This window comes from Syngnathoides biaculeatus, chromosome 22, assembly GCF_019802595.1.
Source record: "Syngnathoides biaculeatus isolate LvHL_M chromosome 22, ASM1980259v1, whole genome shotgun sequence".
NCBI lineage: Eukaryota > Metazoa > Chordata > Actinopteri > Syngnathiformes > Syngnathidae > Syngnathoides > Syngnathoides biaculeatus.
The window spans coordinates 3,302,469-3,323,445 of NC_084661.1; the positions used below are offsets into that span (position 1 = coordinate 3,302,469).

Sequence of the window (20,977 nt, forward strand, 5' to 3'; positions counted from 1 at the left end):
TCAGGACCAACTCTCTTTCCGTTTTTTTATTCTGTTTAGTGCCTTTCTAACTTCCCCCTTACTTATCATTGCCATATCCCGGTCATTCACGCTTGCCTCTTCTATTAGTCTTCTCTCCCATTTTCTTCATTCATTAACTTCTCAAAGTACTCTTTCCATCTACTTAGCACACTACTGGCACCAGTCAACATATTTCCATTGCTATCCTTAATCACCTTTACTTGCTGCACATCCTTCCCATCTCTATCCCTCTGTCTGGCCAACCTGTAGAGATCCTTTTCTCTTTCTTTCGTATTCAACCTGGTGTACATAACGTCATATGCCTCTTGTTTAGCCTTCGCCACCTCTAACTTGCCCTATGTCGCGTCTCAATGTATTCCTTCTGGCTCTCCTCAGTCTTCTCCATGTCCCACTCCTTCTTTGCTAATCTCTTTCCTTGGATGACTTCCTGTATTTTGGGGTTCCACCATCAAGTCTCCTTCTCCCCTTTCCTACCAGAAGGCACCTCAATTACTTTCTTGCCTGCCTTTCTGAGTTCCTTGGCGGTAGTATTCCAGTCTTCCGGGAGCTCTTTCTGTCCATCTAGAGCTTGTCTCACCTCTTTCCGAAAGGCCGTACAACATTCTTCCTTTCTCAACTTCCACCACCTGATTCTCTGCGCTACCTTTGTCTTCTTAATCTGCATACCTGCTACCAGTCATCCAACACATAACCATTCTATGCTGTCAAGCTACACTGTCCCCCACCACTACCTTACAATCAGTAAAATCACAATGTATGATTTTTTTTTTTTTTAACGATTTATTTGTGTGATACAGCTGCAAATAAGTATTTGAACAACTGAGAAAACCAATGTTAGTATTTGGTACAGTCGCCTTTGTTTGAAATCATAGAGGTCAAACATTTCCAGTAGTTGGTCACCAGGTTTGCACACACCGCAGGAGGAATTTTTGGCCCACTCCTCCACGCAGATCTTCACTAGATCAGACAGATTTCTGGGATGTCGCTGAGAGACACAGCGTTTCAGCTCCCTCCAAAGATTTTCTATTGGGTTTAGGTCTGGAGACTGGGTAGGCCACGCCAGAACCTTGATATGTTTCTTACGGAGCCACTCCTTGGTTTTTCTGGCTGTGTGCTTCCCGTCATTGTCATGTTGAAAGACCCAGCCACGTCCCATCTTAAATGCTCTGGCTGAGGGGAAGAGGTTGTTCCCCAGAATCTCACAATACATGGCCGCGGTCATCCTCTCCTTAATACAGTTCAGTCATCCTGTCCCACGTGCAGAAAAACACCCCCAAAGCATGATGCCATCACCCCGATGCTTGACAGTAGGGATGGTGTTCTTGGGATGGAACTGATCATTTGTCTTCCTCCAAACACACGCACATTATACATCACCTCATTTTTTAACTCATGTGATAATCCAAATGGCGCTGACCATACAAAAATGTGATTACTTGGATAAAAGTGCGCATTAAAGTTGTTATTTGCAATTTTTTACTAGAATTTTTCTGGATATGCTTATGTTTATAATAGATAATCGGCATATAGCAGGTTGTTCAAACACTTATTTTCTTCACTGTATAAGGACGAGAAAGACTGTCAACGGGGCTTATTCACACAGCACCGCTGCTTGGAATAACTAACTTGGAATATTCGCTGGAAAGCACATGAGCCTCTTTGGGAACATTCATTCAACGTTGGTAAGTATTCGCCGTTTTGGCTTCACTACTCTGTCTTTTAACTTCTATTTTGTGTTCGTTATTTTATCGTGTTCTGTTGTATGGTTGTGTGTGTGATTAAATTGTCTTAAATGCATTTGTCGCATTTTGCTGGTTTGAGCAAAGGGTACATTAGTCTAAATTCACATGTAACAATGCACAAAATCTTCACTGCATAGCCTGGCCTGTTTGTCGTACGCCTCAGGACGACCACACTTCGATAGCCACTGTGTCATTAAATGTTTCTTTATCTTACTGGGCAGGTTATGCCACCGAGCTTTCTTCGGATTATTTCTATCTGAATTATGGCAAAATTTCGTGATACAGTAGGGCATTTTCAACGTGTCCCATGGTGGTAGTCATGCATGTAATGACCCTATAAATCAGCCATGATTTCTTTGTTTGCACATAGAATACGTCACATCCGCGCAAGTAGGTCATGTGACTTGCCAAAATGGCAGAACCCATTAAAATTCCTAATTGCCGATAAAAAATCTTTTCAGAACACCATTAAATGATATCGGATTAACCTAAAATTTTCAAGGTACAGTACATGACCTATTGGATTAAGGCTTTTCATTTTTCAGTGAATGAGCACAGCGTTCCTTTAAGCGTGTTCGTTCTTATGGTAACAGCAATTCGCCAGTGAAGGATACTGTGTTGCCTTTGTCGGGCGACGCTGCCCAGCTCATTCGCAAAAGAAGCTGCAGCACAGGGAGACTTGTAGCGTTTGAGAGCTGTTAGTGGATGATATGTATGTGCTGTGAGCTAAATGTGTATTCTGAGCTGTTTACAGGTAAGATACTTGGGAGTGGGGGGGTTGTTTTTGCATTTGAGATGCATTGCTGTTGATCCCGTATAGCATTTCTAAGTGTTGAGATGTTAATTGAACATGAGATGGCTGATAAAGCCCGCGCTAAAGAAATCTATGGAACAAGAAAAAAAGTGTGGAACTTCCCGTTGCTTCATAATAAGAGCAGAGTTTGGCAGGAGTATTTGATTGAGTGATTTTTATGTTTAATCTGGCTGTATTATTTCTGATGTGTAACTTGTCATATGTGATTTCTCTATGTTTTTGAACACCGTAATTAGAGTAGAGTAGAGAGTAGTAGTTTTGTTCAGCACATTAGTTATATGCTGTGTGAAGAAGCTGCAACACTCGCATAGCGTGTGAGAGCTGTTAAAGAATGCTATTAATGTGCTGTGAGCTAAATGTATATTCTGTGCTGTTTAAAGAATGGAGTCACCCAATTCTTTGTGCACCATATTAAAGTTGTGTTTTTTTTTTATTTCTGTAAAGTCTCACATAAAGACTTTACAGATGTTCTGCCTTTTTTGTCAGAACCCAAGTTGCAGCATTCTGAGGGGGCTGCAGCTTTTTTATGCTCTTTTTGGGGAGTCCAGTCAGTAGACCATGACAATAGTCAAGTCTATTTGGAAAAAGAAGTATGGATGAGGTTCTCCTGGTCTCTTTTGACACATGCAAGCCTTCAGTCTGCATATGTTCTTCAATTGATTTGAAATGTGTGTTGAAAGTCAGAACAGAAACTCTCAAAACATCAATGTTTTGGACTTGGTCTTTGGATCCTCTTTATCGCCAAAACCAACTCTTTCAGTTTTGTTGTGGTTTAATTGAGAAAAATTTTGGTTTATCCAGAGATTTGTTAGTCATTGACACCTCATTTAAACTGGCATCCCCTGGAGACAATCCCAACTCCTATCTGTATAGTTATGATAGTTCTGAAGAATTGGACCCAAGGGTAGCATATACAGGCTAAACAGGAGGGGTCCAAAAACTGACCCTTGATGGAGCCTATGGGTAATTTCTATTCAATAAGATTGAATACTTCCAATGGTTACAAAATAACTACGTTGGTCCAATTAGGACCTTTCCATTAAATCCGACACATGTCCCCAACCAGTTCAGCATTACACTATGACCGGCTGTATCAAAAGTCAATTTGGAGTTTAGTTTTGCTCCACTTGTGTTCTGCTTACTTATACTTTGAACTCGAAGTCTTTAGCATTACCTTTAATAAGCCAATGACATAGTACCAAGAGAGGAACTGTGGTAATGCTTGCGGATGTCTTGAGTGGCAGAGAAATATGTTAGCGGACAGGACACATATAAGTGCAGCAGAACTGTGGTGAGGTGTGCCTGATAGGTATGACAGAAAAATTTAAGGGAGAGATGGGACTGCATCGGGGATCAGCTCTGAACCCCTTCCTATATGCAGTGTTAATGGATAGGCTGACAGATGAGGTTAGGCTGGAATCCCCTTGGACCATGATGTTCGCAGATGACATTGTGATCTGCAGTGAAAGCAGGGAGCAGGTAGAAGAACAATTGGAAGGATGGAGGCATGCTCTGGAAAGGAGAGAAATGAAGATTAGCCAAAGTAAAACAGACTACATGTGCGTGAATGAGTGGGGTGGAGGGGCAAAAGTGGGGCTATAGGGAGAAGAGATAGGGAGGGTGGAGGACTTCAAATACTTGGAGTCAACAATCCAAAGCAATGGTGAGTGAGGTATGGAAGTGAAGAAACGGATCCAAGCAGGTTGGAACAGCATGCGGAGGGTGTCTGGTGTGTTATGTGACAGAAGAGTCTCTAGTCTCCTAGTCTGCTAGGATGAAGGGCAAAGTTTATAAAACAGTGGTGAGGCCACGAATTAGATATGGTGACACTGAGGAGACAACAATAAGCAGAACTGGAAGTGGCAGAAATGAAGATGCTGAGGTTCTCGCTAGGAGTGAGCAGGTTGGATAGGATTAGAAAAGAGCTCATTAAAGGGACAGCCAAAGTTGGATGTTTTGGAGACAAGGTTCGAGAGAGCAGACTTCGATGGTTTGGACATGTCCAGAGGCGAGAGAGTGAGTGTGGAGGTCATGCACCTACGTCACCAAAGTTGCGTGACTGGCCATATTGCCGGTCTAACAGAGCATTGTTCAATGCTAAGCCGTTTGGAGACGACACTAAAATGTCTTATCGCACAACGCCTAGAGTTTTGTCCGATACCTTTAAACATTTAGAAGGTGATAATAAATGAAGGTACGTGGAAAAATGAGAGACACTTGGCACAGAGGACCCATATTTAATGCCAAAGTCGATGTTTTCGCCGATAAGAAAGTGGATTGTTAAACTGCTTCCGCTTGTCTTGGACAACTGTTATACATATGTATCTGGTGAGTAAGTCGTCAAGATTTACACAGAAGAGTTTGAAAGCGTATAAAAATCTGGACGCATACAAATACTTCATTGCTGGATCTATTCCCAATCAAGAATAAATCCCACACAGTTGTGGACCCACTCAGATTTTTTCAATACAAATATCAAGATTTAAATAAATGACCCCTGGTTTTACACAAACTCACATTCATTAACTATGATTGGGGCAAAAAAAGACAGCGAATCGGTTCCTCATACACGGAAGCGAGTTGTGGCCACACGTTAAACTTCCGTAAACCTCTCCGTGATATCAGTTTTTTTTTTTTATATGCATTGTTCTCAAATGAGTCTAATGCGTATTTAAAAAAAAAAATAAACCGCTAGGATCGGCTTCCGTACATGGAAGCGTGTTGCAGCCACACGTTATCTGATGTAAACCTCTCTGAGACAGACCTGTTTATTTTCTTTTTTTTAATACGCGTTAGACTCATTTGAGAACAATGCATATTTAAAAAAAATGCTTCCATGTAAGTTGGAGACAACTCACTGTCGTTCTTTTTTTTTTTTAAACGCATAGCTCTCAAATGAGCCAACTTGGCATTATAAATAAATACTTCGTTGGAATTTGAGATTGAGAAGAATAATTCCAATCTGAAATGAAGTGATCGCTACACAGTCGTGTGTATTTGGTGGGCCACCATCTATCACGTTTAATTGCCGAAATCCATCGATATTTTCTGGTCTTTCCAGCTGGTATTTCAGAGAATGATCTCTTTGAATATCTGTCTCATCTGTTCTGACCACCAACAGCACAACGGGTCTCGGGTATTGTAAATATTCTCCTCCGGTTCAATGTCCCCCACACTGTCGAGCACCTCTTTTTGACTGGCAATATGGCGTTGTGAAAATCGTGACGTCATGTTCACGAGCTCTATATTGGTTGAAGGGTGCTGAGGGTGGAGCTGGCAGGAAAAACAACGAGAGGAAGACCAAAGAGAAGGTTGATGTTATGTCGTGAGGGTAGTTGGGATTAGAGAGGAAAATCCAGGAGATATGCTTACATGTAAAAAGATGACTTTCTGTGGCGGCCCCTAATGGGACAAGCCGGAAGGAAAAGAAGAATCGTAACTTGTGTTATTGTGGTCAGTATGGGACGCCCATAGTGCACAACTGTCCATTCATCATCTTGGGTATTGGCTGTTCTTTGCTTGTTTTTGTGTCTTTTGGGGGGATAATTGGTCTTTACTCTTTTCTTGTCCATCCATCCATCCATCCATTATCTACCGCTTTTCCGGGTCGGGTCGTGGGGGAAGTAGCTTCAGCAGTGATACCCAGACTTCCCTTTCCCCAGCCACTTCTTCCAGCCCTTCCAGAGGGATCCTGAGGCGTTCCCAAGCCAGCCGAGAGACATAGTCTCTCCAGCGTGTCTTGGGTCGTCCTCTGGTGCTCTTTTCGGTGGGACATGCCCGGAACACCTCACCAGGGAGGCGTCCAGGAAGCATCTGAATCAGATGCCCCAGCCACCTCATCTGGCTCCTCTCAATGCGGAGGAGTAGTGGCTTGACACTCTTTTCTTGTATTTGTTTTTATGTTGATATTTGAGTTTTTTTCATTTAATTTATTTCGAATTTACTACTTTTTCGTTGTGTATTATTCTCGTTTGAATTTGTATTTTTGTTTTTCTTTGTCATTTCCCGCTTTTTTTCTTTTTTCTATTCAGATCTAATGCATGGAAAAGACAAATCAAGGAAAGAAGAAAAAAAAGAAAACATAACTCGAGAGAATGGAGAAAGAGTGTTGAGTCCTGAGCGTGTAGGTATGTGCCCAGCCACTTCGATGCACAGAGGGTGTGGATACCAGATGATTACCAAATGGATAGGATCCGGTTTTCAGCCGTGACGTAGTGAATCATGTGATAATTCTACTTCCTGACCCAGACAAAGAACACGTGTTTCTTGGTCAATGTCTTCTCTGTGAAAGTTCACTAACAAAATGCCTCAATTCTGTGTTCCATTGTGCAGAAATTGTCAGGAAATCTGTCCCGATTTATCTTTCTTCAGATTCCCATCAAAAGAAAAGGAAAGAATCCGATCGCAAGCGCCTGCTAAAGGCGTTGTACGACCATACTTAGAATATCCCAATATACAGTTACTCATCCATGTTCTTGGCCTTGTACATGAACCAGGGCCAGCTCAAAACTTAATTGTATCTCCGGACGAGGTCGGGAGTTTAAATAGTTGACTGTGGTAAAAGCTAAATCGGGTCAGTATTAAATTTAATACAATGACAGGTTCTCTAATTTACAACCATATCAATTAATATCACTTTGTAATGTGGGTCGTCTGAATGACTGTATCAAAGAGAGTATTTAAAGATTTGATCCTTTTTTGTTTTTGGTACTTCGTAATATAGTTCTGTTACAATATTGTTCACAAACTTACACATAATAGTAAATTTATGACATCGTTGGCGGATGTAATTTAGGGCACATGTGAAAGGATTTAATGTTGGTGCCTGGGTTTATTCATGTTTGCCATGATGGGTGGATTAATGTCAATGGTGAGTTGTATTTTTTTGTTGATTATCTACTGTGAACCCAGAAATACTTTTTATACTTGTAATTTCATGGAGACTTTACTGGATTCAAAGATTTCTTTTTACCTCATGTCAATAAATTAATCCGGAGTGAAAGATCTGTAAAATATATTAGCAATTTTTGTATATTTTGTGAAACTGACAATAGAATGTTATCCAATATTTTGGGGTTTATAGTATTTAGTGTGGTTGGACAAATAAAGAACAATGAAAAAAAAGCAAAAACAAAGAGCTGGTGTATACATATATTCGGCATGTGATTCTTATAAATACATATCCAGACTGACATTTTTACAAATCTTCAAAAACATTTGGCCGGAAAACAGTTTTGTAAAATGTATGGAGTACATACAGGCTACAAGTCCAGGATGGATCCCTCATCACGGGAATGATTTCTGTGCCCTTAAAAGTGCACGCCACAAAGTCACACTTTGCCAAGTACAGATTGAATGCAATGTACAGTTCGCGCTATCTCAGTCCCACGCGCCATTACTTGGCTAACTAACAAGTTACACTGCGATTTCTGAGAACCGAGAACACGTACATGGCAATGGTGAAACTCAATTAACCACTAACACAATTGGATCGTTATACTGTATAACTCTGTTGTCCAATCGAGTAATCTGCTGCAAACAAGTTGTAGGAATATTTGTGATCATAATTATCATATAGCTGCTTCCAATAAAGAAATGCTTTGCTCTGCCCGAGATAACGTGGCAGCCTCCTAGCAGGAGACAGCAAGAACAAAAAAATCTAATCATCAGAACTGTTAGAACTGCTGCCTGTTAAAGAAATGATGACCACACATGTATTCAGCAATCTTCCACACATGCACACGCACATGAACAAACATGTACATCTTGTTTCAAACTGTTTTGCTTGTCGTCTCCTTTTTGTAACATCCATGTAAATAAGGGGCGTCTTAAAACTAAATAAATAGAAGTGCTGAGGAGAGGATAATCAGAGAGCGCAGTGGTTAATTTTACGAGACAGTTCCTCTCCGCGTGAGACTTGAACTGGTGTCTTTGCTTCCTTTTTTGTCCTGTTTAATGAACGTCTGATTGGTGAACCTCACACAAGTTTTAATGTTTATGTCGTAAAATGCAAATATTTACACTACCGAGCAAGTTAGAATGGCATATGATAGTCGTGCTTGTGCTAGCACTAAGCTGAACTTGCAACTCGGAGCCCACCACCGAGAGGCAGGCGCACGATACTCTACCCCTACCCCCCCACACCTGAAATTTTCTCAACGGATTTGCACTTATCTCGAGAATGGTCATTTTGGTCTGAAAAAGTCGGAAATCCACCGATCGGCGGAAAATTCTCATCCCTGCTTGTGTATTTGAGTCCCGAGACGCCTGTGGAACACAAAAACACAAACAGTAACAGGGAGCATTCCGGAAACTTCCACACTGGTAGGCGTTGGGTAGGGATCTTAAATGGCGGCAAATAGTGGTGTAAGGATAATTAAGCAAAAAGTGTGACGTCAGTGAAAACAACCCATATCTACAAACAAAAGGCTATATGTTTGAAGTTAAGTGAGGGAGAAGTATCTTCTTTGAGTTTGATTTAATTATTATCAGTGCTTTATACATTGCAGGAGAACTTTCGCTGTGTTTGTATATCACTAACTTCCTGAATGAAGTGTGTAATGTTTTATGCCGAAGAGTCGGGTTAGGGATATGTAAATGTGCAATGTCATGCAAGAGAAATATCTATTTGCCCATTTGTATCACATCAGACTTTTAAGAAAGAGCACTGGGTTTGATTACAAGCCAAGTCAAATGAATACACCCACTCACTTATAAAGACTACAATGATATTACTCGTGATCTTTCCAAGTAAAAAGTACTCACCCTGGTTTACATGCGCACTACAATTCCACAATTTTATCCTGTTGGATTTCAATATGAAGTTTGTGAGGTTTTGAACTTTTTTGCATCAATCGCCAACATTTCGCTGTAGCTCTGACATTGCGTTCTGCTCCATCCAAAATCTTAATTCTGCATACATATCCTTTCGTGAAATAGTTGAGACCTTTCTGTAGAACTCTCTTGGACAAGTCTGACGCAGTTGGCAAAAAATATACCCCAATATCATCTGGAATACGCGATAGAGAATCGACTTAAAAATGTGTCCATTCCAAGAAGGCTGAGGTGTTCCAACAACAAGCCATTGAGGACTGACGAAGACAGCATTGACGGGTCCTACGGTCGGACTCCAGAAGTGAAGGAGAACGTTACAAGAGTTAACTTTGAGTAACCGGGAGCTGTAGTACATCCCTACCGTAGGTAGCACAGAGGCTTTGAACAAGAAACAGCTCACCATACAACTACAAACAGCTGGGAACAACCTTTATCCAATGCCTAAGGCGACACAGTTCTCCCACACAGGTTATCCTCTATGCAGGGGATACATAAAAAAGAAAAAATGAGTAAAAATCAATGAGAGAAAGATTTAAGAAATTGAATCCTTCCGCACCACCCAAGGAACTTCGGGAAAAAGTGGAGAAAATGATTGCTGAATTTGGTGTTTACTTATCAGAAATGTAAGAGATGGGAACAAAGGTGAGGTGGTTTTGACAGCTATTATTCGTCATCCTTCAGCCCTGGTGACGAAAGAGGGAAACAGTAATGGGCTCAATGGTGGATAGAATCTGAATCAGATTTCATGGCCCTCCTCTCTCACTTGTCCTTCCTATCTGCCATTTTCTACACTGTTGACTGTGTGCACGATAACCTGTCTAGTTCACAATGACGAAGATGCGAAATTAGAGTATTATTTGAAATGGGAGCTGGATTCGCTTTGTGGAAAGCGGACTGAAGAAAAACAGCCCAGTGGCGATGAGGAAGAGGAAGATGATGACGATCAGCGAAAAAGTAAAACTCTTGGATATGATCAGAGATGGCAGAAGTTACACTTTTGTGGCGCCATTACTTCTTGTGGTTTCTGAAGAAGCACATCCTGTCAACAGAGCTGCTCAAATCAGTGTGTACCTCCATCATAGTCTGGTTTGGGGCTGCCACAAAAAGGAAAAACTCCGACTGCAATGGACAATCAAAACCAGTGAACGAATTGTCGGCACCACCCTACCCAGCCTTGAAGATTTGCATGCCACTCGAACTCGGACCAGGGCAGGCAGGATCTTTTCGGACCCTCCACATCCCAGCCACCAGCTCTTCCAGCTCCTTCCATTGGGTAGGCACTCTCATGTCCTGCTGGTCCAATTAGTGTTAGTAATATATATCGTAGACCATCGTACGATTCATTACATTAAACTGCTCCCTTTGCAGAGTTGTCATTGCACTGGTCTATCACGGAGGACACCTAGGGGCAATTTAGTGTCTAATTCATGTTACATTTTTTTGGGATGTGGGAGGAAAAAAAAAACTCTAGCTCACTTCCTTATCGTCCTGTCTCGTCATGCCCCGCTGACTTCGACACAGTCACAATCATACCACACTTGCTATATACGAGAAGTACTAAAGCTCAATCTAATGATAACGAGATGATACTTGCTTTCAAGTTTCACATGTGGCTTCTTTCTTTATTCCTCACTCCAGCACAAGTGCCTCAATTGCCTCTGGTTACAGTGTTCATGTGTCAAAGGACTTTCAAGATAACAGATCAAACGATAACCGTAGCTAAAACATTACACTGTACACTTATACTTCCTAACCATGATGCAGACATAATCTTGCCGGTCAAAATGGCATTGTAAACAAAAACACGTGGTCGGCCTGACGTCAATGAAAAGTATCTATTGTTTTGCTGACTCTAATAAATCTGTCTCCGCCTCGTGTTGTCTTATCCCTTGTTCCTCTGATTGTCTGAGAACAGCTGCATTATTTTCTTCTTCAGCCGTGTCAACACGGCCAATGTTTTCATTTTTCATTTTGAGTTTCCTCCTGGATATTTTTTGCTCCTATCGGAACACAGAGTGCACAGCACTTTGCCTGGAATGTCCACTTTTTGTATGTGTTCGGTTAGACATGTTGATACCGTTTTCGGTCCCATCTGCACGGTTACACTTTTTTCAAGCCATTCCCGTCTGAAACAGTTTTTGATTCCAGTCCAATCCTTGTCAATTGGCCTCGCTCGATCTTCATCCTTTTTTCTAACACTTTCGCCATCTTAAAACTTTGAACACACCGTCACTCAGTTCACGTTATTTAAGTCCCACGCACCATTACTTGGCTAACTAAGAAGTTACACTGCGATTTCTGAGAACCGAGAACACGTACATGGCAATGGTGAAACTTGATTAACCACTAACACGATTGGATCGTTAACTGTATAACTCTGTTGTCCAATCGAGTAATCAGCCGCAAACAAGTTTTAATGTTTATGTTGTTAAATGCAAATATTTACACTACCGCGCAAGTTAGAACGGCATATAATAGTCGTGCTTGTGCTAGCACTAAGCTGAATTTGCAGCTCGGAGCCCACCACCAAGAGGCAGGCGCATGATACCCCCCCGGAATTTTCTCAACGGATTTGCGCTTATCTCGAGAATGGTTATTTTGGTCTAAAAAATCCGAAATTCTCATCCCTGTTCTATGAAAGAGTAGCAGTTTAAGTGACAAATTTCCTCATGATTTCCACTGATTTCTGAGCAGAACATTTTGGCAAATTAGCAATGTAAAAAGTCGATTCTTACAAACTGGTGCTCGTTTTATTCATGAAACATTCCTCGATCCAAATTTTATCTATTCTGATAAACACATTTGGGAAATTTTGCTAACATTCCAAGAGTTTGGGGCAAGTCTACTCGGTGCATGTTGAATTGTTTATAGCCTCCTTGACAGTAACCCGCCAATTGCTGTGAGGGACAATTTTAAAGCAAAAGTCTAAAAAATAATTAGAATTCAATGCTTCACATTTAAAATAATTATATTAAAAAAATCTCATGACTTAACATGTCTTGTTTTGACAGAAATTAAACCAAACTATGATGGCACCATGTTGCTTTTAAAAATAAAGGTCCTCTGAAATCTGCACATCTGACGGCGACACAATCAATTCTGATTTCAAACTCATTGTGGAGTTCCGGAGTACTAATTAATCCCATTAAAGTTCTTTCAGTTCATTACATTCAGAAAGTTGATTCAATATACAAGCAAATTGAGTTACTCTTAATGTCTGAAGAGGTGTAGTTTATTTAGTTTGACACTTTTTTATTTTTAAACCAAAAGTCAAAGGCAATTTATTTCAATCAATCAATGACTCATTTAATAGACAACCTTAAAAAATATTGGACAAACCATTTGCATTGCAATTATCCACTGGGAGCTTTTAGAAGTTACAGAGACAAGGTACTGAAGTTCAAATGATGGTAGATATAAGAATGTAGATTTTTGTACAGTAAATCAGTATCATAATACTTTTGATATTAAACACTGACATGATCATATAAATCTTCTTGATCACTTCTATTCTCAACAGCACACTTGTGTGTGTTTGCCAAATACTTACGAGCAAATCTTTGACCACAGTGTGAGCAGGCAAAAGGTTTTTCACCAGTGTGTGTTCGTGTGTGTCTTGTCAAATGTCCCTTTCGAGAGAATCTTTTACCACAATCTGAGCAGGCAAAAGGTTTTTCACCAGTGTGTGTTCTTGTGTGACATGTTAAGGGTCCCTTCTGGGAGAAGTTTTGACCACAAACTAAGCAGACAAATGGTTTCCTACCAGTGTGGGTCCGTGTGTGTTTTCTTAAGCTTCCCCGATCAGAGAATCTTTGATCACAAAATGAACAGGAAAAGGGTTTCTCACCAGTATGGGTTCTTGTGTGTATTTGTAAATGTACCTTCTGAGTGAATCTTTGGCCACAATCTGAGCAGGCAAAAGGTTTTTCACCAGTGTGCTTTCTTGTATGTGGTGTTAAGTTTCCCTTATGAGAGAATCTTTTACTACAAACTGAGCAGGCAAAGGGTTTTTCTCCAGTGTGTATTCTCAAGTGTCGTTTTAAGTCCCACTTAGAAGCAAAGGTTTTCCCACACTGACAACATTGCCAGCGTTTGTTGTTGGTGTGACCAGCCTCATGACCTTCAGACTGTTTTTCATTATCATCATTGTCAGGAGATTGTCATCATGTTGTCACTATTTGAGAGTGGAGGAAAGAGGCTGTCTGCTTGTGATCCTCCATAGTGGCCTCCATCACCTTTTGTTGGCATGTTTTGACTTGAGCTGCAGCTTATAGGCTGCACCCCTCTGTACTCCTCACTTTGACCATCTTCTTCTTCACTCTTCAAAGGGACACCAGTTGATGGGCACTTGGTAAGCGGCTCCTCCTCCTGTTCCTCTTTGATGTGAAGATGCTCTGATTCCTCCTCCGCTTTAATTTGAAGGGGTTCTTCCTCCCCCTCTTTTATGTAAGGGTGGTCTGGCTTATCCTCTTGTTTAACGAGAGGGAACTGTGGCACCAGTTGCTCAGGATGAAGGTATATTTTACTGTCTGCAAGACAAGAAGACAAACTTAGTTTGGTCAAGTCTCGTCCAGAGATCGATAACCCGCACCTCTTTCAAAATTTTTTGCAGCTCTGCGTGGCTTCGGAAAATAAATTATAAGTGTCCAATTGAAGTGTATGTTATTTGTCTCAAAAAGCTGTATCATGTCTGTCTATTAAGTCAGTTTTCTAACTCCTTTCTTCAAACCTTGTGCAATTTCGGTGATCACCATTTGCCTTCTTCAGAGACGTTTGTTAGCACTTGACGTGTCAGCAGGCAGATTTCACAGCCGGCATTCATGGAAAGCTCAACGACACCAAAGCCATATGTTTTCTTACGGCTGTCAAAGTTTGTCTCCTCCCCCGTCCCCAACCATGCCTTTTGCTTCTCACTCAACCTTCTCCTCGCATAGTCGCCTACCACTAATGGTAAATGAACATATTTTTTTTTTATTATTATTTTCATTATGCTCATTCTTTGGCAGGTAGGGTGGGGGGTTCGGAACGGATCCTGCCATTTACATGTAAAATGCACTTCTGCTTACGAAAAATTCATATTACAAAATGACTTCCGGAACGCATTAATTTCGTAAGTAGAGGTACCCCTGTATAGGCTAACATCTTCATTTCAGATGTCAAAAAATGTTTGTGGCTCCTAATGCTGTCTTTTCCATGGAAACTGGGTCGAAATGGCTCTTTGAGTGTTAAATGTTGCCGACTCCTGGTATAGTCTATTGTGTTGATGTGTATTTATATGTTTACTAGCACTTAGAAACACCCTCTAAAACCCCATTCGGTATTTGCATTGACAAATGGGTTATGAATCATAATCGAATCATTACTTCTTTAACTCTTCCGAAATAAAGACATGTGATTGTGATTGTGATTGAATTGAACCTAATTGACATGTTCCCCAGTTATGTCTTCATCGCAGTTTTTGGGAGTTGCAGATGGGTGACAGCGAAAGTATTTGCCAAGAATGTTCTTGTTGATCAAGAACAGAAGTTGGACGTTTGAGGATCAGATGACAATCAGATAGCATTGTAGTTCAGACCATAAACGACTGGCAATACTGTGGTATTATTCTCATGACCCCGCTGTACGTCCGGGAAAGTGCAAGCCTTTGGGTTTCAGGGGGAGTATGATTGCAAAGCTGAAACTTGGAAAAAATTGACAGGAGGGCACTAACATCAGTGAAGCCTACAGCCGAATTCTGTCAAGGAAAAACAAAAGAGAGCAGAGGAATCTTGCCATGTCTTCCATGTTTGTTTAAAATGTGTAATCCTTTATCTAGGATCCCTCACCATATCGTGATAGTGGTCAGTTGTGCACAGGTTGCAGTGTGTGTCCAATGCATAATTGATACTGGCTGGGAGTATCTGATTCCTTACTTGCCAGTGGGATAACATCATGTCCCACAAGTATTGAGTATTAATTTGGGTCACCATGAATTTATGGATAGCCCCACTTTTATGGCAAGACTAACCAGTAAATGAATAAGCCAAGATGTACAATATTTCAGCGTCCTTAATGTCCAGTATCCCATGGCAAAATGCAACCGTAAAAGGTCTGCAGCAATGCATTCCTTAATTTCCATCACTAAAATATGCAAATGAATCTCAGCCGTCTTCAGCTCTCAAAACAAAGTTTGAACCATTTATTTCTCATAACTCAACAAAAATAGTGTGGCTTGATAAATGAAAACTGTGTGGTAGCAGCTGTGGACAGTTGAGATAGACAGAAAGGCAGAGCACAGCTTTTTCAAATGTTAGGGAATGTCCACATTTATTTAGTTTAGTTGGTCAGTTTTTCATTTCTTAATTTGATAAAATAAACATAAAAATAGCAAATTAACATAAAACGTTTGCCCTAACTTCTCCCTTTTTATTTTCCAGGTACTACAGGTGACTGATTAACGCATGCTAATTTGTCACTCCATCCTCTGCACCCCAGATACCAAGACTCGGAGGCAAATGTTTTCTTCCTGTCCGGTGTCTGTGCTTTATAAATCACTAATAATCATTGGCTCCATGTCACCGAATAAATCACTGAATCATTATCACGAAGGGGAAGACGGGAAAACCATTTTCAGCATGATTGTAATAGCTAAAGTATTGTAAGATGCAGTCGCCAAACACTTAAATAAATAATTTGGTGATACAGTATACTTATCGCATTGGTCATGCTGGAAACATTTTCGCAGTGAGTAAGCAATCTTGAACACCAAAGTAGGCAAATTAATATGTCTCTGGAGATCCAAATGGAAAATAATACATAGCCACAAATGATGGCAGTTGAACTGGGAATGAATTAGTACATGACATCATATATATCTTGAGAATGTGGACAATATATTTTAACCCAAAAACTAAACTAACTAACTAAAGTAACTTTTTAGCTTTGTTACATATCTTCTGACGTAGTACTCTAAGTATATGACGTAAAATATATATATTTATTTTGACTAATCCACGTTCTTACCCTCACAACAATGATCACTAGCTGTGGGCCATAAAAGAAAAGATGATCATGGATACAAACAAAATGAGTTTCCTCTGCAGGGTGTCCAAGCTCTCTCTCTCTCTCTCTCTCTCTCTCTCTCGCTCTCTCTCTCTCTCAAATTTAGTCATCCGGGAGGGCTTCAGAGTAGAGCAACTGTTCCTCCACATTGAAGGTGCCAGACGGGCAAGCATACTCATTTGACTCACTCCTGGACTCATCCCTGGTGAGGTGTTCCGGGCATGTTCCCACTACAAGGATACCCCTGGGACAACCCAGGAGAAACTCAGAGTTGAAAAAAAATTCAGGTGCCATACCTGGTCACTATTCGGTTTACTGAAAGTTATTTTGCTATTTCACACTGTTTTATGATGGAGGCCCCTGCAGCTCAGGGGTTAGAGCATTGATTGGGTAACCCAGGGGTTATGGGTTCGTATCCCACTCGCTGAGAAGGGTTGTGTCAGGAAGGGCATCCGGTGTAAAAAAAATTGTGCCAAACAAATATAAGCGCTCATCTGAGATGACACACTGTGGCGACCCCGAAAGGGACAAGCCAAAAGAAATTATGTACACTGCTTTAAAATATTGTAGTTGGTTGCACTCATTGTACAGGCAGTGCCAAGTTTAGCTTTCCAAGGAATAAAAAAAGCATTCAGAGACCAGTGGATCCTTGAAAGTCAATTGGCCAAAATTCAGCATTCCCTCTAAATATTTACGTTACGTTCTAAGAAAATAACGTGAAGTGAAATCCGTGGAGAAGATGATTTTTTTTATAGATTTTTTTAATTTACAGGATGTTTTTTTTTCATTTACTGTTTTTCATTTTGTTTTTTGTTCACAGGTTGATTTGTTTGTTTTTTTACAGAATATTATTTTCATTTACAGTTTATGATTTTTCATTTGTTATATATTATATATGTTTGAAGGCTGGAAAATGCCTAACCACACACTTCATCAACTTTTCTCAGACGGGCATTAACATTTTCTCACATTTTTTTATTATTTCAACACTCAAAGTCGAAACCTTCATAGATTAAAAAAAAAACTTACACTATGGTATTCTAAAATGAAACAAGGGCAAAACATTAATTTGAAAAATCAATATATAAATTTCCCTCCATCCATTATCTTTTGCTTTATCCAGGGCCAAGTGCAAACATTTTCCTATAAAAAGAAAAAACAGTGGCTTCCAGAAATTATAATTTTTTTCAAATTTTTAATGCTCAATCTATGAGGGTGGACACATAATTAATCCTTATTATTATAATAGGCAGCTCACAGATTTTATAGTCCGAGGACCGTGCCTCTTCGTTCTGGCGGAGCTCTCTAACCGGTGTAAAGATATGTCATTTGTCAGTGTTGTTTTATTTTCAGACATTTGAACTCATCACTATTCCAAAGGAGATATTGGGGTCAAAGGCACAAGTTTGCTCTGATGTGTCTCTTTTCACAAAAATGCTGCTTTCTGTTCTGTTTTTTCAGAAACAGTGATTTAGGCAAACCAACCTATATTTGACTGCTGATTGTTTACTTGTGTCCTGAAAAAGCTAGGTTTTGTTTCTCCCTGTGAAGAGAGTTTCAACTTTCTTTTGTTGGTAGTAGTATTAGTTACACAGTCATAGTGCCCGCAAAGAAACAAAGCAATATTCTTAAAATTAGAATGCATTTTATCATTACGTGAGAGTAAGACGTTCACAAACCTGCTGTGCGTAAACTAACTCGATGTTGCATCTTGCAAAGAGCATCCAGCAGTTGAGGCTCGTTCTCGTCTTTTTGTCCTCAAAGTTCACCCTCATACTCTGCTGTCCTTTTCCCACACACACGTTTTCTCCACTTGGAAATGTGTCCAGCACAAATCCGTTTCTTTGTTTCCTGGCGAAACTGAGCTAAACTAGGCCGAGAAGATTCAAAGTGCACCAGACGACTTTAACCTGACACGAATATTGAACAAATGCGTTAGCCCAGTACAGTATTGCGTCGAAACTTCATCACGTTCATTCAGTTATAAATCACTACTTCACTAGGTTCAGTGAAGCGCATGTAGTCATTGGAAAACTGCGATTTGTGAGTTAGTAAATCTGCACTACGGTTTGTCTGCTCCCAGCCTTCCGCCCCAAGAAGTCAACCCGGCCGCCATAACTAGTGTTCGCATGTAACAAAAACAAGCCGCCGAACATCTGCGAGGGAAGCCCCTTCAAAATAAAAAGCTATAGAAATAAAACTTGGAAATCGATGCTTTATATTTCTCATAAGGATTCAATCTGCCTTCTCGGGAATATCGTCGACTGTACTGGGAAAGGTCTGAACTCAAGTTGCATTTAGAAAATCGTTTATTTAAAATCTGCATATAATGCTGTATACTGTTCAGAAAATTTACCTTTATACAATTATCGATTTATCATGGAAAAAATAAACAGTCCAGTTGAGAGGGACAGAGACGCACTTCTTCTTTTCCTTTCGGCTTGTCCCGTTAGGGGTCGCCACAGTGTGTCATCTTTTTCCATCTGAGCCTATCTTCTGCATCTTCCTCTCTAACCCCAACTGCCCCCCATCTCTAATCCGTACATCATGGCCCTCACCACTGTTTTGTAAACTTTGCCCTTATTCCTAGCAGAGACTCTTCTGTCACATAACACACTAGACACCTTCCGCCAGCTGTTCCAACCTGCTTGGACCCGTCTTATCACTGCAGGGGCCTAATGTACAAAAGGTGCATATGCACAAAAATGTCACGTACGTTCTTTTGGACGCCAAAGTTCACATGATCAAGAATGAAATGAGCGTGGAAATGTGCGGTGCCTCACGCCAACTTCAAGGCTGCCGAACACATGTTTCTGTACCTGTTGGTGTTTTGGCGACACTTAGAGCTGATGGTTGGAAACTCTTATAATAAATCAGCACATCAGAAACACATGGGTCTGCACATCATCCTTGAACATCTCGACAGCGAGGGACCCTCTGCGAGGATCCTGTTTCGTGGACTTCAGCACTGCCTTTTACACCATCATTCCTGAAATCCTCTCCTCCAAGCTTCTCCAGCTCAGCGTCTGACTTGCCATCTGCCAGTGGATCTACAACTTCCTGACGGGCAGGACAAAGCAGTTGAGGGTGGGGGACATCACCTCATTCACTCACACTATTGGGACTGGGGCACCCCAAGGTTGTGTCCTCTCCCCTCTGCTCTTCTCGCTGTACACAAACGAAGGCCCCTCAAGGCATCTAGTTGTCAAACTCCTGAAGTTCGCAGATGACACCCCAATCATCGGCCTCATCAAAGACGGTGACGAGTCTATGTATCGACAGCCAACACAACCTGACGTTGAACACTCAGTACACTCCAGACTGTAGAATGATTGTGGACTTCAGAAGGCATCCTTCACCACACCTGCCCCTCACACTGTCCAACTGTCTTGTGTCAACCGTCAAGACCTTCAAGTTCTTGAGAATTACAGTCTCAGAGGATCTGAAGTAGGAGATGAACATCAACTTCATCCTTCATAAAGCCCAGCCAAGGATGTACTGTACTTCTCGCAGCTTCTGAGAAAGCACGACACAAGAGAAAGCATGAGAGCTGCTGAGATATTTCTCCACAGTGGTCATCCAATCAGTACTGTGTACCTCCACCACAGTCTGGTTTGGGGCTGCCACAAAAAAGGGCATACTCCAATTGCAACGGACAATCAAAACCACTATAACAGATTGTCGGCACCACCCTACCCACCCTTGAAGTCTTGCACACTACTCAAACTAGGACCAGAGCGGGTAGGATCCTTTCGGACCCTCCACATCCTGGCCACCAGCTCTTCCAGCTCCTTCAGTCGGAAAAGCGTTAACAATCAATGCAATCCAAAACTAGCAGGCATTCGAACAGTTTTTTTCCCGCAGGCAATTAAGCCATTAAATTCTGGATCAGCGAACCTACTATTTTCTGCTTTGCGCTGTTGTTGGGAAACACCCTCACATCCTGCTGGTCCAATTGGTGTTAGTATTAGTAATATATATTGTAGACTATCGCACGATTGTCATTGCACTGGTCTATAATGGTGAACCACAAACGGTATGTATAAGCTTAACATAATGTGGGGCTTTGACACACTCTTAACTGTCTGTTCTAAATGGAGAAGACTGCATCTTGCACATCTGTGACTCTTATGAGGAATACTTCCTATTAATTGAATGTCTATTTTTCTTCGTTCTTGTTAATTAGTTTGTTCTTCTTCTCAGTACTCAACATGAATTTCATACTAGGGTGATACCAACTGCCAGAGACAAATTCCTGATGTGTTGTTCCATACTTGGTCATTACATCTGATTCTGATGAGCTAATGCACATGAACATGAACATTTGATTTCAACAATGTAATACAGTCAAACAGTTGTTAACCAGTGTGTTGATTGATTTACTGATATTTGTGAGGACACCAATTAAATGGACTTTTCTGACCTGTCAATTACTCGTACAATAATAGCCAATCACATAGCCGCATTGTCTTAACCCCTGGCTTGACACACCCCTCTTGTCATCATGTCCCACAATCAATGCTGG

The 20,977-nt window shown here is 40.9% G+C and overlaps 1 protein-coding gene and 1 pseudogene across 1 annotated transcript in view; one reads left to right on the top strand and one right to left on the bottom strand.

Annotated features, from left to right (window-relative positions):
- Nucleotides 1-16,043, top strand: part of LOC133495458 (oocyte zinc finger protein XlCOF8.4-like) — a 56,984-nt gene extending 40,941 nt beyond the window's left edge. The window contains exon 3 of the mRNA XM_061810115.1: nucleotides 15,828-16,043. Coding sequence (XP_061666099.1) covers nucleotides 15,828-15,844 — 17 coding nt within the window. The 3' untranslated portion in view covers nucleotides 15,845-16,043. The remainder of the gene's footprint in view (nucleotides 1-15,827) is intronic.
- On the bottom strand, nucleotides 7,964-20,580 carry LOC133495463 (oocyte zinc finger protein XlCOF6.1-like; annotated as a pseudogene).
- Between the last annotated feature and the right edge of the window lie 397 nt (nucleotides 20,581-20,977).